This window comes from Drosophila takahashii, chromosome 2L (genome assembly GCF_030179915.1).
Source record: "Drosophila takahashii strain IR98-3 E-12201 chromosome 2L, DtakHiC1v2, whole genome shotgun sequence".
Classification (NCBI taxonomy): Eukaryota; Metazoa; Arthropoda; class Insecta; order Diptera; family Drosophilidae; genus Drosophila; species Drosophila takahashii.
Genome location: NC_091678.1, coordinates 13,662,803 through 13,687,101, shown reverse-complemented (window position 1 = coordinate 13,687,101; position 24,299 = coordinate 13,662,803). Strand labels below are relative to the sequence as shown.

General features: G+C 37.3%; 5 protein-coding genes across 11 annotated transcripts in view; 3 read left to right on the top strand and 2 right to left on the bottom strand.

The window, feature by feature from the left end:
* Window positions 1–18,323, bottom strand: part of B4 (imaginal disc development protein B4) — a 53,294-nt gene extending 34,971 nt beyond the window's left edge. Inside the window, exons 1-2 of one of the 3 annotated variants that reach the window (XR_011418972.1) lie at window positions 18,129–18,323; window positions 15,096–15,464 (exon numbers count right to left, since the gene is read on the bottom strand). The gene's annotated coding sequence lies outside the window, so the exon portion shown is untranslated. Of the gene's footprint in view, window positions 1–15,095; window positions 15,465–17,847; window positions 17,928–18,128 lie in introns of those variants that run through there. The other 2 variants (XR_011418974.1, XR_011418973.1) reach the window with 2 other exon arrangements.
* On the top strand, window positions 7,121–8,668 carry LOC108058213 (uncharacterized). Its single transcript, XM_017142812.3, has 2 exons — window positions 7,121–7,573; window positions 8,115–8,668. The coding sequence occupies exons 1-2, from the start codon at window positions 7,249–7,251 to the stop codon at window positions 8,603–8,605; spliced, it is 816 nt and encodes a 271-aa protein (XP_016998301.2). The 5' UTR covers window positions 7,121–7,248; the 3' UTR covers window positions 8,606–8,668.
* On the bottom strand, window positions 8,896–9,855 carry LOC108058215 (uncharacterized). The gene is made up of 2 exons (XM_017142817.3): window positions 9,564–9,855; window positions 8,896–9,259 (listed from the first exon to the last, which is right to left on the bottom strand). Exons 1-2 carry the CDS (start codon window positions 9,853–9,855, stop codon window positions 8,940–8,942), a joined length of 612 nt encoding a protein of 203 aa, XP_016998306.2. The 3' UTR covers window positions 8,896–8,939.
* LOC108058214 (uncharacterized) lies at window positions 10,028–11,253 on the top strand. 2 transcript variants are annotated; one of them, XM_070216599.1, is made up of 2 exons: window positions 10,028–10,809; window positions 11,206–11,253. In XM_070216599.1, the coding sequence occupies exons 1-2, from the start codon at window positions 10,042–10,044 to the stop codon at window positions 11,236–11,238; spliced, it is 801 nt and encodes a 266-aa protein (XP_070072700.1). In that variant the 5' UTR covers window positions 10,028–10,041; the 3' UTR covers window positions 11,239–11,253. The 2 variants fall into 2 exon arrangements, with proteins under 2 accessions (XP_070072700.1, XP_016998305.2); XM_017142816.3 differs by lacking the exon at window positions 11,206–11,253 and having other exon boundaries at window positions 10,028–10,906.
* A 969-nt stretch (window positions 18,324–19,292) lies between the features above and the next one.
* The window catches only part of kuz (zinc-dependent metalloprotease kuz), a 98,015-nt gene continuing 93,008 nt past the window's right edge, over window positions 19,293–24,299 (top strand). For 3 of the 4 annotated variants that reach the window (XR_006412482.2, XM_044395163.2, XM_044395162.2), the window contains exons 1-2: window positions 19,293–19,589; window positions 20,347–20,849. Coding sequence is in view for 2 of the 4 variants with exons in the window: in XM_044395163.2 (XP_044251098.1) it covers window positions 20,786–20,849 (64 nt within the window). In the remaining 2 variants the exon portion in view is untranslated. The remainder of the gene's footprint in view (window positions 19,590–20,346; window positions 20,850–24,299) is intronic. The other variant, XR_011418904.1, reaches the window with a different exon arrangement.

The window sequence follows — 24,299 nt, the reverse complement described above, 5'->3', positions numbered from 1 at the left end:
CCCTCTAATCGGAATTTTCTTCTGTCTCAGAAATTACATTTCCTGAATTCGTACATATGGCAAAAGACAAAAGCCATGGCAAATTGCGTGGCTTTTTGCTTATACATATGTCAGAACGCAGAGTATGGGAAAATAAGCGAGGCCAGAACATCAAATAAAGTTAAGCAAACAAGAGCATTAAGTGCATTGATGTTGTTATTGCTGTTGTCTAAGGACCCCCGGCGCAAGCTTCCTTTTTTTACTCCACCATCGTGGTCCTTCCTTCGACGCTTTCCCCGATTCAAGGGACAACTTCATTAGGCAAGTGCTCGACCGGCTCCATGCAGCCTGGTGCCTGTCCTTCTATCTCCTTTATCGTTTTCTATTGATTTTCTTAGCAATATTTCCATTACGTCTATTTTACTCTCCTTTATCCTACTTTTTTACGCGGTATTCCCACGGGTATATTGTACTCATGACAATTTACTTAACAGGATGAATTATTGCCAGTCAAAAATATTTTATTATTATTTTTAAAAGAAACTCAATAATGTATTCACCCTGAACTCGTTATATTTGTAAATTTTAAATAAAAGTATCTGTACTTAAAACAACTTTTTCTATAATTACCCATTAAATTTAGGCTGTAGACCAGAATAAGAAAAATAATTTTCAAAAATGTTTACATCATTTTTTATTAGCTCGGAATTTATTCAATTTAGGTTGACTATTTTTTTTTGGCTGTACAAGCTTTAATTTGTTTTCTATCATATCTGCAGCAATAAAAAAAGTATATAAAAAAGTAAAAGTTAGTTGAGTCAAAATCTGCCAAGTGGGCCACCCCTGTTCCGAAGGTCCGATTTTCATCGAACTTTTTTACTTTTCCGGTTCACAACGAAAATATAAGAACTTCATTTGAACGGTTTTGCGAAATTTTGAGTTTTACCGGAGTTATAGTGGTCAAAACATGGCATTTTTGTCACTTTTTCGAAAAAGTTGCACTCAGTCATTAATTCATAACTTCGGAACGGTTAGAGATATCTTTATGATGTTTTCACTAATCGCTCAAGAATTATTATGGCTTTCCATAAATAAATGTAAAATAAAATTAAAAATTTTTGTTCTTAAAAATAAATCAACATTTTTTTTTAGTTTTTATTTTTTTCAGTGTTCTTCACCAGCTATAGAGTTTAAAACCATTTGAAAATAAAGTTTGATTCATTACGAAAAAGATCCAAAAAAAAAAAAGAGTGGCCCGGCCAAAGGTTTTTGGCAATATCGATTTGAAGAAGAGCGCACAGCGGTTTCCCATACAAAAACGGCTTGCTCGTGAAAACTGGCTGGTCAACACATGCCGTAGCGAGCGTAGCGTCAGCTGTCAATGGGGGACTTTTTGCCGTTTTGTATGGGAAACCGCTGTGCGCCCTTCTTCAAGTCGATATTGCGAAAAACCTTTGGCCGGGCCACTCTTTTTTTTTTTGGATCTTTTTCGTAATGAATCAAACTTTATTTTCAAATGGTTTTAAACTCTATAGCTGGTGAAGAACACTGAAAAAAATAAAAACTAAAAAAAAATGTTGATTTATTTTTAAGAACAAAAATTTTTAATTTTTTTTTACATTTTTTTATGGAAAGCCATAATAATTCTTGAGCGATTAGTGAAAACATCATAAAGATATCTCTAACCGTTCCGAAGTTATGAATTAATGACTGAGTGCAACTTTTTCGAAAAAGTGACAAAAATGCCATGTTTTGACCACTATAACTCCGGTAAAACTCAAAATTTCGCAAAACCGTTCAAATGAAGTTCTTATATTTTCGTTGTGAACCGGAAAAGTAAAAAAGTTCGATGAAAATCGGACCTTCGGAACAGGGGTGGCCCACTTGGCAGATTTTGACTCAGTTTATAAACTATTTTATTTAGGTTAAAAATTTTTTCACAAATGTATTTCAGTAGGCAAAAATTAACCAAGTGCTGGGTATTTTACGGTCGGGTTACTCGGCAATATAACGTTCTTACCGCCTTTTTTCTTCTATTTTGTATTTGCTCGTGATGTTTTTGCTTGCAGACACCGTGAAGAGTGTCAAATGCCATTAAATGCCAACTAACCAGCAGCGGGCCATGTCTAAGCGCCAAGTGGCCAGGTGAGAAAATAGCCAGCTACTGATTGCCACAAGGATGGGGAATTCGAAGGGGTCCTGGCTGGGGATTGGGGACTCACCCGGAAATTTCACTTACCACTTGCCATAGACAAGAGTGGCAAGCGCTTTGACAACGCTTTGAAGACTCTGGCAGGTGTAAGTGAGTGTGACATCAACTTATATTTTGTTTGTATAACAAAATGGACCCCATCCTACAACATCGCAGTATTCAGTAAAGATATCAGCAGGAATCGGTTTATAAAGTTACTAGGTTTGATTTTATTATCAGACAGCTTTTGTTTTCACTTTCAAAATATTTCAAAATCTTAACATTTTTTATTTAAATTTCTTGTTTAATAACACTATGCAGCATCAAATTAACCTCGATGAATGCTATATTTTTGGATTCGTTACGAATTCCCAAGTTAAACTGCGTTTTCCAAAGAGTTCCCCGACGCAAGGATTCTTAGAAAAAGGACCTCAAAGTTCGAAAAATGCTGAAATTGGCCAACTTTGCGGAGCTCTCAGAGGCAAATGGATGCATGGCCTGGTTCGAAGTTAAAGTTTTTTAAAAGATACACCCTTTATCTTTCAAACCCCATACATAAAATAATTTTAGGATTTTTTTTAAGGCAGAAATAAATTCCAAAAAACATAGTCAAAAAACTGAAAAACATACAGCTGCGGTCAAAATAGTAGCAGTGTTGCCGCCTTGTGTTTTTAAAAGTTTGATGTTGTAATTTTTTCTTATCCAATTAGTCTAATAGTAAAATTATAATCAATACAATATTACCAGGAAAAGATCTATTACAACAACAAACTTTTAAATACACAGGGCGGTAACACTACTACCATTTTGACCGCAGCTGTATACTTTTATGTTTTTTGACTATGTTTTCTAGAATTTGTTTCTGCCTTAAAAAAAATCTTAAAAATTTTTTAAGTAAGGGGTTTAAAAGATAAAGGGCGTATCTTTTAAAAAACTTTAACATCGAATCAATCCATGCATCCATTTGCCTCTGAGAGCTCCGCAAAGTTGGCCAATTTCAGCATTTTTCGAACTTTGAGGTCCTTTTGCTAAGAATCCTTGCGTCGGGGAACTTTTTGGAAAACGCAGTTTAACTTGGGAATTCGTAACGAATCCAAAAATATAGCATCCATCGAGGTAAATTTAAAAAGCACTAAAAATGCTGCACAGTGTAATTTTGTAATTTTTAAAGTTTTAAAAACATTTAATTGTAGTAGCTGAAACTTAGAATTAAAGCTATGTATTTCCAGACTGAACTTACATTTAAAACCTATCTGCTATCCAAAAAAAAACTTGAGAAATTATGAGCTTTATGATTATATGGTACGATGAAAATCTGATTCTTGCCAGGCGCTAATTGAATGCATGCTGCGCCACTCGCTAGTCCTTTTTGCTCCTGCAGCATCCGAAATTGCTGGCTTTGGCCAAGATGATAAACGAGCCGACCCAGAGTAATAGGAAGCAAACAAGCATTAAGGCAAAAATATCTCTAAACAAATATTATTTACGAGCTGGCCCAGACTGGAACTTTTGGCAACGGTTAGACGCCTACTATATTCGCCCAGTTGCACCATTTGGGCTATATAGATTTATATATTTTTATCGTGCGGCACCGAGAATAATCACACTCATAGAAATTTTTACCCTAAATCGCCCTAAAAAACTGACTTTTCGCCCGTGGATTTAGAAAATCGCCCATAAATCGTATCCGCTGGCGATTCGCCCGTGTATTTAGAAAAATTTTCTAAAAAATCCCGATGGAAATTTGGTTTAATTTAGGGTGATTTTTCTTGAAATAAGAAATATTTTCCTTTTTTTAGGGTGATTTGCCCTAATTTTAAGGTGTATTTTTCTAAAATTAAGGGCGAATTTTCTGTTTTTAAAGGCAAATGCCCTAAAAAATTAGACAAATTAAAAAAATTCGAGTTTGAGCATGCTTAACTGAATTTGGGAAGCATGTATTTTTTAATCGTGTATATTCTGGGAACTGGGACTGCTTTAATTACACAAAACCGGCGGAGGACACCGTTTCATATTGTTGTATTGGTGTGTAGCTTATATGGGAGCTGCGCTAAGAGGGGGGCCCGATCTATACAGAACAGCCGTTAGAACTGAAAAATCATGTTTGTAAACGAATTAGGGAAATAAATATGAGGAGAAAAAACAACTTACTTTTTTTGGTCATTGCGAGAATCGAACCCACGACCTCTCGGTTTAGAGTCTAACGTCCTAACGCTGCACCACAGACCCATCGCGCAAGACGACGAACAAACTCTGCACATATCTTATTTTCTTGAGGTCTACGTTATAATATGACTAAAGGCAACTAAACCGTATAAAGTATGCTTTTAACTCAGAACTCCCATACGTTTTTAAGGTTTAAAGACTACTTTAATTTAAAATTCGGACGAAAAAATGTCCTCAGTATTATAATGTTTACAAAAAAAAAAAAACATAAAAATCAAGTTGAATCACACAGGGTTCGAACCCACAACCTTAGTCCTCATATAGCAAAGTTGAAAGCGCAAGTGATTAGACCGCTGGGCTACCGAATTTCACACTTTTGGAGTGATTTTTAAGGCAAATCGCCCTTGTATTTAGAGAAATTTTAGAAAAAAAATTAGGGCAATTCGCCGTTGGATTTAGAAAAGGTCAAAACGAAGCAAATCGAAAAAAACCGCCCTAAATATAAGAAAAATAGAAAAATTAACCCTAAAAATATTTTTTTATGGTCACCTGCCTTAAATTTATGGCAAATTTGTCGTGAAAATAGAAAATTTTTCTCAGTTCAAAGGCGAAAAATTTTTTAGGGCGATTTTCTAAAATGTAGAAAAATATTTTTATGAGTGCAGCAACACCTCATAAATCCCAGAAAGAGGCCGACACAATTTTAGACAGCGTAATCAGGAAGGTTGCCAAAAAACGAAAAAGATGGGAACAAGAAAGGGTGTGATAAATTCAATTTAAATTAACGATAATTTTAAATGAGAACAGTAATTATTTAAGTGGGATTTAGCATACGCTTAATGTTGGAATATGAACATAAAAACACCATAAATGCTAAGCCATTGATTGATTTTTAGAATATTCCTCAAAGATCTGTAACTGATGGTGCTACATCGATAAGACTTTAATTTTGATTTTTATAAATAAAAGTTCCCGGTAACATTTGAAATAAACTGAAAAATAATTCTTATCTCTGACTTTTTTGAAAAATTTTCCATATTTATACCCAATTTATTTATGATGTTATTTAAATGCACTGAGATTAAAGTGAACGATTTAAAGTCGGCTGGATTTTCATGAAATGCATTTGCAAAATGGGCTTTGTGTAAATCCAATATACGAAAGCAGCAGCACGATCGATTTGTGAGCCCCTCGGTGCAGCCTCAAAGTAGGCAACACAAATAAAGCTTAACATACAGCCCGGGAGGTGGACTGGAGGATAAAGGATGGCGGCCACTCAATCCCAGTTGTTCTGCTTCAACACTTTCGCACAAACACCAATCAACTGGCAGATGAATCAAGCGCAGGCGTTGGCCGCCCAGTTAAGCCCACTCTATGCACCCACACCCTATATATGTAAACCCCTTACCATACCAACTCCCCCTTCTTTTTTGGACAGGCGACAAAACTGCGCCACAAAAGGGCAAAAGCTGTGGCAGAGGCAGGGAATGCAGTCCATGGCAACAGAGCATCCAGAGCATCAACAGCATCCAAAGGCAAACACACTGGCCGGCACATGCGAGTGGAAAATCAATAAAGTGTACGTTTATCTTATTTTCTCGTCGCAGGGACAACTCTGCCGGTCGTTTTATTCCTTTCCTTTCAAATATATAAATATAAATCTTCGGCGCACTTAAGCCTTTTAAATGATAACAATGGTTGGAGCCAAAGATGCATGCCACCTCCCCCCGAAAAAATGAAAGAACACGACCACTGAGTAGCAGGTGCGCACTGGCCACCAGAGGACTTAATGCGGGGACAGCATCGAGGGAAGTTCCCACCCACTCTCCAGATTTTCACCAACCCAACAAATGTGCGTACTGTCCACATGCCATACAACGTAATACGTATATCCCCCCAGACCAATGCTTCAGCAGCCAACTCGAGAGATTCCATGAATTTATTATGTCCCTGCCTTTAATAGAGTTTCATCGAAAAGTTTCCCTCGAACAAATTATGAAATATACGGAGACAGCTTTTTGCCATTGAACGGAAATTGTGGTTTAAGTCTGGTGGAATGAATTTGGTTCTAAAGCGAATACGAAAAAAATATCCGTCAGATAATAAAATTACAGTTTATGGGTGGCCAAAACCAAGAGATTTTATTTTCATAAATTTATAGTGCTTATAGATTAGGGAAAATAATGAATGTGAAGTTTCGTATTAAATAATTTGAATTAAATTGTAAGAATGGTTTTTCAATTTATACTTTTCAGTAGTCTTATGTCCGTTTTCTCGTTCGTTGGTTAGATTTAATGAACGGGTTAGAACTTAAAAATGAAATGGAATTCAGAGTTTAAAGCGTACTTTAAAACAGCTCTTAGCGGTTCAATAAATTTACTATAAACAACTTTTTTTAAAGATTTAAAATCATGTTTTTTAAATTAAGAAAGTTTTATTGAGTTATTTTTATTTTTTTTTGTAAAATCTTAACAAATATGCGACCGGACAAATGGAAAATTCAGATTGGGAACAACCCTCTAGCATGATTGTGTTCTTTAAAATGCACTTATGCAAAATAACATTAGTGCAGTAGACCGTCATAATTGTCATATTAGACAGGAAAATCCTTAGACGAGAGCCGACCCTGAAGTGTCGATGGACAGCAGCATTGGGAAGCTGCCGGCCAGACAGGAGAGGAAATTGCTTAATTTAGCGCAAAAATTATCCACTGGCCAACGACGAGGCTCAATTGCAGGGCTGTCAGGGTCGTTTGAAGCAGATAAAGCAACCCTTTGCTATACAAATTCCGAGCAGACAATTTTGAAATGACACGAACGGTAGGAAATAAATTTAAATCACTTTATACTCGCACACTCATGATTTTCACAGAAAAAACACACTAAATCCAAAGATTTTGAAGAGACCTCCACATGCTGAGTCAAATGAGTGGTGATGCTGCGGGAGATGATAGCTCCACTGTAATTGCACAAGCGGAAAACAATTTCGGGAATGAAACTAGGGCTCCACCTATTGGCTGGAACATTAGGAATGGAGATGAGCAGATACCTGATAACAAAATACCCGGTTATCTGACCGAGATCCATCTGAGTCATAAACAGATCACCAAACGCTTTGCTGAGCTACTGAATTTGTTCGAGGATTACACCAAACTCCTGGACACTGAGCACCAGCATCATGTTGGTGTTCCATTTCGACTGAAGCGAGTTCAATCCGAGCAGTTAGCTTTGAAGGAAGGTAAGATATGCCCTATTATTTGCACCCCTTTTGTTGGGCGAAACAAAGGGCTTGAAAAGCTGGGAAGGCATTTTTAATTAATCTTTACATTTCACATTCAGTGAGCTGTATAGATTTTTCCCTACAGAATCCTTATATATTTTATTATTATAAAAAAATATTTTTATTTGCATTTTACCTTTGCTTTCATGTTCTCAAAGTTAAGCTTTTCATTCATGCTGCAAAAACAAAAACTTTCGGCACAAAAGAACACATTGAATTTTCACATATAAATTTTGTTTGAATTTTGTTAGTCCAATAAAACCAAAAAAACTTATAAAAATATATATATTTTTTTAAATCAAGTAACTATTTGTAAACATTGTTCTGAAATTAATTTAATTTAGAAAATACTAACTGATTTAAGAGTATATAATAGACCCTGAAAATGGAAAATTTTGATAATACCGAGGTTTAAAATAAAAACAATTAAATATCGAAAAAAATAGAAAAGCCCTTTTAAGTCGATCACAAAAAGCTTTAAATGATTTGCTCTTTGCAGAAGATGAAAATGCGGAGCACAGAGCATCGAGTCTCAGTCGGCTATCGGATATTACAATGAAGCCCTCCTGTGAGGTGAGCAGTCAGACTTCTTGGAGTGCCGTAGATCAGAAACAAGCCGAGGGTACGGATTTAGAGGCCAAATTAGCGGCCGTAAGCGGAAGTGTTGATCCGGAAAAGGAGAAACCGAGCAAGGTGTTGCAGCACACCATCCACATCGAGGTGGAATCGGTGACTTCGGCCACGGATATGCAAAGGCCGCCGCTGCGCCAAAGGATGTGGCATGTCCTCGTGCAGACGGGCGAAGCCATCGTGGCCTGCGCCTACATGATCGGCGAGAATATCACCTTTGCCCTGTTCATTGTCCTGTGCCTGTGGTGTCTTTACTTGTTGTTGAGCCACTTCTATGGCTTCTTGCATACGAATGTCAACCAGCAGATCGACTTGAAACGCAACTTGGCGCGCATTCCACAGCCCGCACAATTAAGATAAGCGGTTTATTTTCGCTCTTCGATTAAATAAATAAAAGCAGTGGCAAATTTAGCAGAACATCGCGTTTCCAATTCTAATTTATCTAAACATATTTAGGGTGCAATAAAACATGATGGCATCTCTACAATAGAATGAACGAATTTTCTATATAAAATAATATTGTAATATCAATGGTGCATCCAGGATCGTAAAAGAGATATCTGTAAAAATGTTGCATTCTTTTTGAATACCACATGTCCCTTATATTTGCTTTAAAAGTTTTACTTTAGAAAAATAAAATAAACAGTAACTTATTTTAGCAAAACAGAGGCCCCATCGCGTTGCCACTTTTAATTTATCTCAACATATTGGGGGTGCAACAACACATGATGGCGAGACTACAATATAGCGCCGATGCGAAGTCGGTCAACATATAGCAAAAGCGATCGGCCAATGGCGGCCGATTTAGGATGTTCGGTATTGGCACGGCAACGGCATCGATGAAGATCGTGTGGCGCGTCAATTCGCAGGGTGCAAGTGTTATGGGGGCAAGGTCCACAGGACACGATCTGAGGCGTCGGCGCGGCTGCTCCGTCTGCACTGCGATCGAATGGATACTCTTAAGCCCATCGCTTTCATTCTTCCTGAAGATCTCAATATCGTCCTCGGAATTTTCTGCGGGTTCATAGGCACTTATCAGAATTCTTTGATTTTAAAAAGAGGTAAGTGTAACCAAAGAAATCAGTGGTAAAAATAAATTGAAAAACGAAGTTTTTTAAGCTTTTATGTTATTTTCATCAGTTTTTTTTGGAATTCTTTTTAAAATCACTGGAAATCACGAAAAAATTAGGAAATTATCATATGTTTCCATAAATAGAAAATTATTTTTCATTTTCAAACCTACAGCTTTAAAAAACATTCATTTTCAGCCCTCCTCTTTGAAATAATGGATGTTCCTTCAAAGAAAACATAGTCTTACCTTCTGCCAATGCCTTGGACATCCAACCGTACCAATTCCTCTTGTTGGCCTCGACTGGACGCGATTTTGAAATGGTCTGAAGGGTGCTCGAACTGGGTGTTATGGCCACATCACTGCCGCCGTCCACGTCATCAAAGCATTCGTCGGCCTGAAAGCCCAAAATGTCGAAGAGCCGCTGGCAGGTGTTCTTCTGTTCGGAGAGCTTGAGCGGCTCGTTGACGGCATCCTGAACCAAATCGCCAATCAGCAAGTTAATGACGATCGCAGTCTGTGGTGGCTCCCTGCACGCCATGGAATTTATAGCGTCCACAGAAAAAATTTGGAGAATTTTCGAAAAATGTTTTACAAGCAACTGAAGCCAACATAATTTCGACACGAGTGTTGACAACTTTTACACCGAAAGTCAAGTCAGTTTTCAAATTTAGTAACAGGAAATTACAAAAAAAAATTCCCAGTTTTTTTTAAGCACCAAAAATTAATGGATAAACGTAGAGATAAGAATGATGAAAACGAAAGCCAGTCATTGTCGGAACCCCAAGAGTCTCAAGTGATAATAAATATGCCACCAGGCGATGAAAACGCCCATGTTGTGTATTTGCCAGATGCGAATTTGGGCGCCACTGAGACGGAGACTTCGGTAGAGGATCTGGAGAGCAAGCGCGTGTCCTTCGATCAAGATGATGAGCCCTGTACAAGTGGACAGACCGCAGAAAAAAGTCGGAAATCAAAGGAGGAGGTCAGCACTTTGTCTACTGAGAATCTTGAGAGCAACACAGAGAGTCCAACCCCCAGACAATTGCATAATGTCCTTCTCTACTGCTTCTCCCGCAATGTGGATACCCTGGAATCCAGTCCAGCGGTGATACTACAAATTCCGCAATACAGCGAACTGGGCACCCAAACGGCCGAGGTAATATCACAGCCCCGACGATTGCGTTTGAATCTGACCAACCTGCGAACAGATCGAAATGGAGCGCCCTGCGAAAGATCCCATCACACGATCACCATCAGGGGCAACAATCTGCCGCCCAATCCTCCCCAGCTGCGGCAAACGATCTGTGCGCGAATTGGTCGCTCAATCGGCGATTTTGTGGCAGCCTTCTGCCTTTGCCTGCAGGTCAACAAGGACTGTGTCTTCTGTCTGGGCTTCTTTGTGGCCTTTGTGATCAGTTGCAGTTTCCTCACCGCCTTCTTCTACCGCACCCTCAGCTTCAGCTCATCGCCGGTGCGAGTGGCCGCCCATCCAGTGAGTGGCACCTCGCACTATGAACTGGCCACACTAAAGTTCAATGGGGGCTTCTACTATATCTACAATAGCAACCAAAAGAAATTTCTGTAGTGTATGCGGTTTTGAGTTTTATTTAGGTGTGGGTTTATCGGACTTAATTTATTTTAAAGAACTATACGAAATAATTTTCTATATATAATAATATCAGTGGCGGATCCAGGAATTGACTGAATCGGAGTTTTCTGATAAATCTTTTTGTTGCATCTTTTTGATTACCACATTTCCTTTCACTTTTTGACAAGAATTGGAAGGATCTATCCACAAAATTTAAATAATATTTTGCTTTATTAAAGTGTACTTAAATAATAGTTAAATATTCATTTAAAAGATCAAAGATTTTCGCACTATTTTAAGCCCCATCGAAGAAGGTCAGATTACGAAACTTAAAAGATGCAAACCAACCGCATGACCAGGTTCAATCAATGGTTTTTCCAGCAGTTGTACTGGTTGTCATGGACTCGACTCCAAAGTTTGCAGTTCGCTCACCCCGCTGCCGCATTGGTACTGCTTTTTCTCGCAAACTTTTGTGAATTCAACTCTAGACAAAACGTCATACTACATAGCGGGTGGCAGAATGGGAAAACAGAAAAAAAGTGGTTGAGAGTAGGCCTTGTCCGGCTTGACTTGACTTGACAATGGGTCACACAAAAAGTCGGCCTTTGGGTACGGGAAATTGGCCACAAAACGTTCGTCGCCTGCTGTGCCAGGAGCAGGCGGTCGCCAACTTTTTGGCAAGATGCCCGGGCACAAAGGAATTATTGTTAATATAGGCAATGCCCGCCAGGCCAGGCCAAAACGAAAGCCAGCAGGCCAGAGAGAGGCGCGCACTGACCGGGGTACGTCTTTTCAATAAAATTTATTTATGAGAAATATGGCGAGTATTCTTGGGAAATTATAAACCCAAATAAAGAACGAACTTTACATGCACTTCTGGAAGAAATTTTGTTGTCGTACCAGAAAAAACTTCAACTTAAGAACTAAAAAAAAGAGCGTGAACTCTTTTTTTTTTATTTTAGGTTTTTATTAGATTATATTTTTATTCATTTATTTTAGTAACAATTTAAGTAATAAGCTTTAAGGCATAACATCCACAGTTTCTGTAAGATACTTTTTATAAATTTATGAAAGCAATGGCTTTAAAAATGTAGAGGAAACAAAAAAGTTTAATTGAGTTAAATTACTTTAAAATAATATTTTACTAAATTTACATTACTTTTGCCTAATCTAAATTACAAATCCAAAATTTGCTTAAGTGGTGTCGTTACTACTCAAAAATCGATTTTTTCGCTCATCCAAAAACATTGATTAAATCGATTTTTCAATCGAATAGTTTAAAGCTCTAATCCTTATTTTAATTTTCTTTATATTAAGCTATAGCTTATAACGATTATAATCGTTCAGTAAACTAAACCCAGTTTAGAATTACTCTGCCTTTTCCGAAAGACATACGCTAAATTTTATTGACTTATCGGGGGAGGAAAGAGGAGGCTGCTGTCCAGAACGGATGCGCTGTTAAGATAGCAAATTCAGCTAAATTGAATTTTACATAATACATGTTTGTTGTAGTCCCAGCACATATAAATATCGGCCCATTTTTCTGGCACTGTATACTCAACGAAGTTTGGTCGGGGGACAATTAAAGTTTGGGGGGTAGAAAAAAAAGAAGGCTGGAATTGCCAAACAATTTTTGGACAATATTTTAAACTTGGTGTTTGAGGGTGTGGGTGGGTGGTTGGGTGGGCACATCCCGCTGCTAAGGGAGGCTGATGATGTTTGGGGTCGGGAATGAATGTTTGACTTCAATGGGCGAACAGAGCGACACGGGCTTCCGCTGGCAGGAAATTGAATTGCACGAACACGCGAAATTACATCATTTTGGAACCACGGTAAACAATTTCCCGTTTGCACCTAACCGATTTTTTTTTATTATTTTATTTCTCTCATTTCATTTTTGCTGCATATTTTCAACCAATTTTTGACAGGCAAATTTTTCGTTGCCTAGGTTCTCTAGGACCCACTCCCTTTAGCTACCAATCCTTGTTAACGGCAATTTGTGCGAAAATATCAATTTCACTTTTTTTTTCGCCTCGTCCGTTCGTTGTGACTATTTTGTGTGGGATTTGGGTAAGGGCAGAACCACCGTGTGCAAAAAAAGGATCATTATGATAACAACAAAGGCAGCCAAAATGTCTGCAGAGCCAAAGAGACTGACAGCCAGCATATAGAGATCCGGATACATAGATACATCGATACACAAGCCAGGTACCTCGACCATAAAATACCCGTTACTAAGCTTGCATTCCATTATTGCTCATAACTTTTTAATGAATAATCCCATCTTAAAATTTTCTACTACATTTTCATAGGTATTAATAAACGCAAGAAAATGGGATTTATACTTTTACAAAATCTGTTAAGAATTGGGCGCCTTCCCTTTTTTTGTTACATAATTTCCGACGAATACAATATACCTTTTTACCCTACGAGTAATGGATATAAAAAGAACCGAGAATCCATGAATCCATGCCACTCCCACTGGGGCATACGGGCCCTTCGCGTTTTCAAACATGGCAGCAGTGTCAAGTTTGAAAGGATTATTGCCACTTGCCGCTTGCGGCGAACGTTCTTAAAATGTAACACGTTTCAAACAAGTTTAGATACGTGTATGTTTTGTCTGTTAGTTGAGTCTGGGCCTTCTGACTCTCGCTGGTATCGCAGTCGGTATCTCTTCGGGCCAACAGAGTCTATGTAAAAAGTCATCAACGGGGGCCAGTTTGCCCAGGCCTAGGAAACAAACAGCCAGCACAGAGAGCAAAAACAAAATACAAACGGCGGCGACTGGTTTGACGAGCTTTTTTCAATGGGCTCGCGACCAAAACCAAACCAAAAAAAAAGTTAAAGGAGCATTAAAAAAGACAGCCCTCGGTTTGAACTCTCCTCTGGTCAGGCCAGATCCCCAGCTTCGTCCCGGGTTCAAATCCGATTCCAATTCCGACTCCAAGCGGTTATAAAAATTCGCGCTAGTGTTTTTTTTTTTTGGTTTTTTTTTCTTTTTATTTGCCAAGCAAAAGCGAAAGAGAAATGTTAGACTTTGAGATGCTCTAAGCACGCAAGCTCAAAAAATCAACTCACGAAAGACAAAAACGGATGGATAGTAGTCGCCAAATATCAAAGAAATTCAAGCAAAAATTCGCTGGCAGGCGAGGGGGGACAATTGTGTAAGATTGATGGGAATGCTGAGGTCATTCATCATGCGATTCTCGTCTTGATTGGACATTTCACAAGGCTTGATAGACGAAGGTTTCAAAATACATTTGCCCGCACACATATATTTATTGAAGATTATCTTAAAAAGGAGCCAGAAGGGCAAGGAACGGCTCGTAATCGGATTGATGGCGAACAAATAACACATTTTTATTCAAGCTTCTTTCGTGCAAAAAAGTCTTTGAAAGATTAAATCTTATAAAAATTGCATTAAAAACGCACTTTGTTATTAACACCTTATTTATCTTATAACCTTTATTATTAACAATCTTTACTAGAAGTTTATTAAAAGTCAATAATTGTGATATGTAATCTTATCTAGGTCTCCAACTATACAGAAATTAGCCAACCCCTATTTAATTAAAAAGAAATTCAAATAATTTCCCTAGACATTACCTATCTGATGTATTTAATGACCTTGCAGAAATGTTTTTTACGACAAAAACGCAGAATGCTTTTATTTTCGATGACGTATGTGTTCCGACATAATTGGATAAAAATTCATTTCCTAGAAAACTAGTTAGTTTTCATTTTAAGAAATTTTTCATAATTACATTTATTTGATACTTCATTTTGTGTAACGACATAAAAATCCTTAAATAAATATTTAATCTGTGGTTTAATTATACTAATCGATTTGTGATAAAAATTTGTGGATTAGAAATATCCCGGATTGATTAAAATCTTAAAAATTAAGTTGAGCCCTTTTAGGTACTTAAATATTCATAAGGGTTTCCGGGGACACACTTATTTATAACTGGAAAGCACATCCTGCACACAACAGATTTTGAAAATGTTTAAACCCATCGGTACTTTCGATAACTAAGCTAAACTCTTCGAACCCAGAGAGGTCAAAGCTACATAATACTATTAATATTGCAAGCTTTTTGCACTCTGCTCCTGAAATTCGAGGGACTCTCGGTTCACCCAATTTTACGACTGCAGAGTATTTAAAATGTAAAACTTTAAGTGCGACTCACCTTTAAGAGGGGCTGGCATTGGTACTTGTATTGGTGTGCGAGTGTCTGGCTGCCAGCGGCTGCATTGGTGTGCGTGTGTATCTGTGAGTGCTGCTGCTGCTGCATCTAAAATCTAGATGATGAGGATGGAAACGATGCTGCACATCCTGGCGGCCATCTTTTCGACTCGCTGAGCTAACTTTTTAAGCCGCCTCACATGTTGTTTTCTCCGGCTTTGTTGTAGTTCCTCGATTAACACTTCGGCTGCATGGTTTTTTGGTTATATATGGATAAATTCGTTTAGACGTGTTTTTTCAAACGGTTTTACGACCGAATTGATATTGTTAAAGTGATTTACTGCTGGCCGGGCGCACAAATCAAGTTTTTTGGCTTTATGATTCGTCGAAAACGAAATAAATAAATAAATAAAAATCAAGCCAAAATTAATCGACGGAAGCCCCCAGAAAAAAACAAAAAAAAAAGCAGAGCTTTTGAAAGTGGCCCACGCAGGCGGCAAATAGCAATAGTTGAGAAATGAGATAAATAATGGCAAAAAATCCAAATTAAAGTGTAATAAAAAAAGAGGTCTAACCACTTTTTTCCGAAACAGTCGAACAGCTGAAAAAACACAAAACTGTCGACGAACCTTTTGGCCATTTCCAGCCGGTTTGCAGGCAGAACAAATAAAACTGAAAAACTAACGAAAAGTTTGCAAAAAAAAAAAACAGGAAAGAAAAATGATGAAAATCCGAACCAGTTGCAAAGCGCCAGCAGCTGATGATCCCCCGGAAAAACAGGACAACTGAAAGGAAACTTTTTCCGAAACACAACCTGAGCAAAGGACCTGCAGCCGGGCACTGAAAACTGAATTCCAGGAGCGTACCGCCGCCTGCCACGGACGTCAACTTATGTAAAGCCGACTGCCAACTGCGAAACTTCGAGCCGCGCACGAGGCCCAGGCCCACATCGCTTTTCCCCGCCCCCCTTTCTGCCCCCTCGATTTTCCCCCCGATTTTCCGGCATTACTGCCGAAGTAAGTGCGTGCGAGCGAGACGCCAGCAATGCAATTTTGCGGGCCAAAGTCAGGCAGTTAACCAGCAGGCTGGTCCGCTTCCCCCTCTCCATCTCCATCTCCTTCTGCCTGCTTCCTGCTGCCTGTAGCTGCCCCTCCGAAGTGTGTGTGTGCGTGTGTGGCGCATGCGCACAAATCGCACAGCTGACGGCGGTAAAGGAGGGGAGCGGATTTGAATACTATCGGGATCCAAAAAAATTATCTAAGAATCTTCAATCTTTCATGTTTTAATACCATTCCTACTCAATCAAATTACATAACAAACAAATTTTAAAACATATTTATAAAAAAAAATGATAAAAACATAAAACGATTTAAATCTTCAATGGAATTTTACATTTTAGTCATATTACCATTCAGAAAAATTACCCAAAAAAACCTAAGTTGAAGTTTTTTCAAATAAATCCATATTTTTATATAAAGAAACAGATAAGTTATTTATATATTGATACTTGGTGTTATTGATAATATATGTAATCTTTTACGTTTTCTTAGAAATTCTAGAGTGAAGAGTTAAACTGGAGTCTGTTCTATTTAACTTTGATAGCGTATTTTACTTTATAATGTCATAATAATAATATCAGACAATTATCTTAAGTCTGGTTACTACTAGCAGTAGTAATTCTAAGGGCCGTTTTCTCGTCCGCCTGTTAAATTTAAAGTAGGGATAAAACTCAGATTTTCTATACGATTTTAAGGTTTAAACCTTACTTTAAATTTAAAAAACGGACAAGAAAACGGCCCTAAGTTTAAAAAAACGTAGTTGAGTTTTGGTTGCAAGTGATGTCTTTATCATACCTGAATTTTAAGCTTAAGGATGAGCAAAGTTTCTACTTAGGGCCGGTTTCTCGAGTCCCTGTCAAAGTCCCTGATAGCTATCTGTTCGAAAAACTTAAATACCAGATAAACTGTTCGTAAAAGCAAATCCGCTTTCTCGACTGCTTTAATTTATCTGAACGAGAAACAATTACAGAGTGCTGTTAACGCACAGAATTGTGCTGTGAAGGGCAAAAAATGGCGTGCTTCGATTATTTCATCAGCTGTTTGGGTATATTTCAAGGGAAAAGTCAGCTGTGATTTCGTTTCTTCTTCTTAGTTGGCTTTGGGAAATCAGCTGTCATTCTATCGAGTCGAAAACGCTTAACAGGGGCTCCGAGTCCCTGTCAAAGTTAGCTCTTACATTGTTGCTCGAGAAAGCCAAAATGCCTTAGCAGGGACTTTATCTGTTCGAGAAATGTTAGCCGGCACTCGAGAAACCGGCCCTTAAACAAATTAAACAATTCAACCTTATGTCAATTAGATGAAAAGGGTAGCAAATCTTCGGCCTGAAAAATTACTTTCATCTTACATAACCAGTTGCCCTATTCGCTTTTGAGCGCCCAACCGTGAACCGTCCCTGGAATCGGAGGTTAACCGCTGTTGCTAGGCGCCCGGCGCAGTCCCTCCTCTGCCGACGTCGGCAGAGCTTTGTCGACTGCAGAGCCAGCTGATTTCTGTGTGGCAGAGGAATGGAACGGGGATTTTCCCGAAAAGTAACGGCTCTTTCGGGGAAAACAGTTTTTCGTATTGATTTCGGGCGCTGCATGCGAGATTCCCATAAACAATATATGCATTCGAAAATAGCCAATGAAAGGAGTTGCGAAGAGGGAAAAGGAGAGGGGAAGCAGAAGAAAAGAAGCTGAAAACAAGTTCTGGGCTTACAGTGGGGCAAGTTTAGAAGTGACCACTGTGCGGCAGCCGTTGAGATTCTAAATTCGCATTTGCAGTAAATGTTTTCGCTCTTCTCTCTCTTTTGGACTCGCAGTAAACCTGTTTTTTTGTTGAGAATGTTTTTTATAGCTTTTGCCACTTGCCACCAGATCAGGCAAAAAAAAAAAAACAAGAAAAACAAAAAGTATTTCACAACTTTTGTTTGCTCGCGTTGTTGTTGCTGCTTCGCTTCTGTTTATCATTCACTGTTGTTGCCACCGTTTGGCGTTTACCTTTTGCACAATCTTCGTTTACATGAAAGCGGCGGCGACACGCGACCAAAGCCACACACACACTCGCACTAACACCTATGCACACCCACACACGGACGGGGACGCGGACAGACACACGGATACGCAAATGCGGAGGTAACGGTAACGGAGAGAGAGCGCGAGCACGTCCAAGCACGTCCACCCGCAACAACAAACGAAACGAAAGAGCATCGGGCGCAGTGTTGCCAGGTGGCACGAGTCAAGGCCCCCCTTTCGGGTTTTTATCACTAAAAAATCCCATTGGCCCCAACGAAGTTGACAGAGTGCGCGCGCAGTTCAAACAGGAAGTTACTTTTAAGAAAAGAAGTCTTTTTCCTTAAAATATCTGCAACTAATCGAAAAAATTACAAATAATATTAGGATTTATTCTTATTCAAACATAAAGAAGTTAAATGCATGCTTGGAAATACCTATTCTTTAATTCCATTCAATATTTCCATTCACCGCGGAAAAGTGTAAGCCCATTGTTTTAATTGTACAAAAAAATCTATTTAATCTGCATTTTCTTTCTGTTTAATTTATTCTATTTAAAAAGAAAAGCTTTTGTAATTGAAATAGGCGCCAAAAATTAGTACTGGCAACGCTGTCAAAAATGCGTAGGCTGCCACCTGGCAAACATAAATTATCGATAAATTAGACCAGGGATGCCGCATATTCCATTTCGTTGGCGCCTGATTTAATTTTTTTCTTGATAAGAAAAACGGTTTCTGCCAGAATAACATAGAAAAAACTATAAATAAAGCTTATAAAAAATTATGAAAACTCAATTTAAGAACTGAAAACTGTCTGTAAAATCGTGGTTCACGGCGACCTTGAAATTCATTGGCTTATACCCTCTGCACACAGCCACTGTTGCAATTTTTAATAAATACACGAAATATAATTTCATGAAACACAAATATTGTTATTATTATCAGCAGCAAACACTTAATCTTTCCAATGATTTGGTATGAGATTTTAAAACTTAATTTAAATGAAATGCACTAATGCTTTTACATCCGATAGTTGCAATCGATAGTCGGCACTAAGAGTGTGACCAAGTAAAAGCAGGCAATAGTAAGACCGTGGCTCCGCCAACAAAAAACACCGCAATAATAAAGAACTAAACTGGCCCTACTAAATACATTCAAATGCATAGTCGAAAAAAACCATCAAGCGAGCCGGACGCGTATCTCTTTGTAACGGATCTCGGAACGCCGTGGGAGTCGGAAAGTCGGAAAATCGCTAGACGCGTGTTCGCTGCGTTGGTGTGCGTGCGATTGCATGTGTGCGTGTGTGTGTGGGTGCGAGCGGGTGAGCGAATAAATAAATAAATAAATCGCCAAGTCGGGCCTGGAAAATGAGTGCGCTAATCAAATAATATGCCCCCGTTTCTGGCCAATTGAGAATTGTGGCTAAACAGCAAATTCGACGGGAGTTCAAGTGAGTGCCAATTGCGGAGACAAAATGGCTGCATTTCAACGCATTTAATTTACGGGCAACGCAACACAAAGCGGACGAAAGAGAGCGCGAGAGAGCAGGACAGAGAGGCAATCGGTGAAGAAAACACAAAGAGAGGTAGAGCAGAAAGGAAGAAGACGAAGAGGCACGAAAAAAGTAAACATTAAAAAAACAGTGTTAAATTAGCTTAACAAAATAGTGTAATCTTCAAGTGTTAAATATTAAGAGATTAAAAAAAGTTTGTTTTGTTTATTTATTTTAACTATTTTGTAAACATATCGATTTTATTTCTATTGTGGCAACAACAACAATCCGAAAAGCAACAATAATTAATTTAATGCATTTCGCTGCGTTTGCGCCGCAGCTGTCCGTCTCTCTCTCCCTTTATATCGCTCTCTGTTTGCATGAGCACTCTCTCGCTCTTTTTTCTTTGCGCTTGCCCGTTGCGTATAAGCGGGTGCGAGCAGGAGGCCAATACTCGTTCTTGTTGTGATTTTCTGTTTGTTTGTATTGTTTTTGTTTTATGTCTTTTGCTTTCATTTTTGTTTTGGTTTTTCGCAAGTCAACTAATTTACCAAATGTATTTGAAAAACACTAATGATTCATAAATAATTCTTCAGAATAAACCGTAAACATTAAATAAACACGTGAACAATTATGCCAACAATGCAATATAACCAACATTTTTTTTAATTTTGAAAAAGTGCCAGTGTATAATATTTATTTTTTGTATCTTCAGAAAAACTCAACCCAGTGAAAAAACAAAAAAAAATCATTGAAAAAGTTCGTTTTTATTTTCGCTTTTAATTTGTTAACGAAAAAATATTGGATAAAATAAAAAATAAAGAAAAAAGTGTACGTGACAAGAGCCCAAAAAAATTGCAACACAAAATAGCGAAAATAATTCGTGCGTGCGAAAAAGAGCTGCGAAGTTTTATGGCCCATGCAAAAAGTGCTAAATTTGTAAATGGCATGGAAAGTGCAAAGCTCTGATTAAAAAGCCGCGAAGAGTGGAGAGCTCGAGGTGCCCAGAAACGCAACCAACTACTGCCAAAAGGAAATTATTATTAAAAAATAAATAAACCCAAACAACGACCTCCGAACAACCAAGCAAACAGAAATTTTGTGCTAATTCTGTTTAATCGAACACCATCCACGTTGGATCCCCATCGCATATAATGTCATCAAAATGTGCTTTCAACATTGTATTCGTATCGATAATTTTCATCATCATCGTAAATGGTGAGTTTTGAAACTAACAACTAATAAATTCTTTTATTACTATGGAATGTAGCAATTAACAAGCGAATTAATTTTTATCAATAAAATATAAGTGAAAATAACAAAAATATTTTAATTTGAGCCTAAAAAAATAATATTTCTGGTTACTAAACAAAGTAGAAAAATGGTTACTAAAATAAAATAAAAAATTCAATATAAACAATTTTAATATCAGTAGGGGAGTGTAGGGTAATTTGACGAGTAGGGTAATGTGACGAACTCGTCGAATCTCATATATGACGTCACGACAAAAATTCCAAATAAATGTAGTCGTCTCCCCTTATCGTGTCGACAATGTATTTACAGTAATATTAATAAGAAGTCCCGTAATTTGTTCGCGAGGTAATTTTCGCTAAAAATGTGGTGCGCAAACTAGCAAACCCATTCAATTTACTTGTGTTTCAACAGTGCCAGAGCAAAGATGAGTGGAAAATAAAATCAGGCAAATATATGCACGTATACATGAGATCTTTATCAACAGTTTTTGGTACCTCGCGTTTTTTTCTTTTGCGCCCTTTGAGAGTGACACCGTTTTTGCTCCAAGTCTACCTTGTAGGGTATCGTGACGAACTTTTTGTAGGGTATTGTGACGAACTTTTTTTATTCAAGAATTTTAACTGTTATCGTTGATTATTTGTAAAAAAAATATAATAATACCAGATAACATTTACTGCTGCAGTTTTATTGTTGTTTTTAATAGTGACGTCAGTTTAATTTAATTTTAAAAAAAATTTGCACTTTGACCATTTTTTTTTTGTAAGTTTGGGTATTATCTTATTACTTTTTTCTTTTCCGTATCGAAAATAACCTTTCCGTAAATAATATATAAAAAAATGTATTTTTTTGTTTGTAAAAAGGATGGTTTACACCAAACGCTGTGGGATTTGGCTACGTTGAAATTTCGAATCCAAATTTTTTTAGAAATATGCTCAGTAAATGTAAGCAACTTTCTGCTTTTACACTTTTAAAAAATATTGATTTTTGGAGAAGTTACATTAAAGAACAAATCGTTCGTCACATTACCCTACAACTTTTGAAAGTGCAAAAAAAGTAGGGTTCACGCCAAACGCTGTGGGATTTAGCTGCATTGGAATTTCGAATTTCGAATTTTACAGGGATATGCTCAGTAGATGTAAGCAACTTTCTGCGTTTACACTTTTGAAAAATATTGATTTTTACAAAAGTTACATTCAAAAAACGAATCGTTCGTCACCTTACCCTACACTCCCCTATAAAAAACCATTAAATTATATTAATAAAAATCATAAAAAGTATAAGGAAACTATAAAAAATCCTTCTGGCTACTGAACAAAGTAGCAAAATGGTTACTCAGCTAAAAGAAAAATTATTCAATTTAAATAATAACAAAAATTATTAAACATCATTAAAAGTGTAACAAACCTATTAAAAAATACTTCTGGCTATTAAGAAAGTAGAAAAATTGTTACTGCTTACTCTAAGCTAGCATTGAATTAAATTCCCTTTAATTATTCCAACAAATAAGCATTAGTCTTTTATTGTGCACTTGAAACACAAAAAACAAAAGAAACCACAACAATCAGAGCTTAAAATGAAATACAAGCGAGGGAGCTGCAAATGACCCATAGACAATAACATTGAAATAAATGCTCAATCAGGCGGAAACAAAGTTAACATTTTCTTCACCCAAGAACCCTTCGAGCAACAAAAATAATTACGCACTTTGCCAGGATAATTGACGAGCGAAGGATTGCAGGGGAGGGTATTATTTTAAGGGTGGAGCAACGGAGAAGGTACTCTTATAATTTTAGTAGACAATTTGGGTAATTGTCTCTTGGCTTGGCTTTTTCGCCCCCAGTATTCTCCTTTGGGTGTATTTTGTTATTAAACAAATGGGGTTTGCTCATGATAATTATTTAATCTCGCTTTTGTCACTTCAAATGAATCGTCAGAATATTTTTCTAATGAGTGTTTCCAGAGTGTTTGTTTTCGTTATTTCAATGAGTCTCTTTTTGCCTTTTACTTTTATTCCCGGCTGCAGGTGCCAAGGTTTCCAATTTACTTCTATAATTTTGTATGTGTATACTTGAAAAAAAAACTTTTCACATGTATGTATTCAGATTCAGATTCTACTTACTTATTTCAACAAAGCAAATCCATTGTTGAAGCAGAAAGAGCGAAAAGGTAGAACGCATAGGGTGAGTCATGAGTAAACCTGAGTAAACCTCTGGGGGACTCATCCATTTTTATTGTGAAATAGTCAGCTAAAGCGATAAACAAAGGGGATTTAAAATTTGTATCCAAACCTTAGTAGGGGAGTGTAGGGTAAGGTGACGAACGATTCGTTTTTTGAATGTAACTTTTGTAAAAATCAATATTTTTCAAAAGTGTAAACGCAGAAAGTTGCTTACATCTACTGAGCATATCCCTGTAAAATTCGAAATTCGAAATTCCAATGCAGCTAAATCCCACAGCGTTTGGCGTGAACCCTACTTTTTTTGCACTTTCAAAAGTTGTAGGGTAATGTGACGAACGACTTGTTCTTTAATGTAACTTCTCCAAAAATCAATATTTTTTAAAAGTGTAAAAGCAGGAAGTTGCTTACATTTACTGAGCATATTTCTAAAAAAATTTGGATTCGAAATTTCAACGTAGCCAAATCCCACAGCGTTTGGTGTAAACCATCCTTTTTACAAACAAAAAAATACATTTTTTTATATATTATTTACGGAAAGGTTATTTTCGATACGGAAAAGAAAAAAGTAATAAGATAATACCCAAACTTACAAAAAAAAAATGGTCAAAGTGCAAATTTTTTTTAAAATTAAATTAAACTGACGTCACTTTTAAAAACAACAATAAAACTGCAGCAGTAAATGTTATCTGGTATTATTATATTTTTTTTTACAAATAATCAATGATAACAGTTAAAATTCTTGAATAAAAAAAGTTCGTCACAATACCCCACAAAAAGTTCGTCACGATACCCTACAAGGTAGACTTGGAGCAAAAACGGTGTCACTCTCAAACGGCGCAAAAGAAAAAAACGCGATGTACCAAAAACTGTTGATAAAGATCTCATGTATACGTGCATATATTTGCCTGATTTTATTTTCCACTCATCTTTGCTCTGGCACTGCTGAAACACAAGTAAATTGAATGGGTTTGCTAGTTTGCGCACCACATTTTTAGCGAAAATGACCTCACGAACAAATTACGGGAGTTCTTATTAATATTACTGTAAATACATTGTCGACACGATAAGGGGAGACGACTACATTTATTTGGAATTTTTGTCGTGACGTCATATATGAGATTCGACGAGTTCGTCACATTACCCTACTCGTCAAATTACCCTACACTCCCCTACTTAAAATTTCCATTTATAAAAATATTGATAAGAACATCTCGTTGTGTTAGGAGTTCATTTTT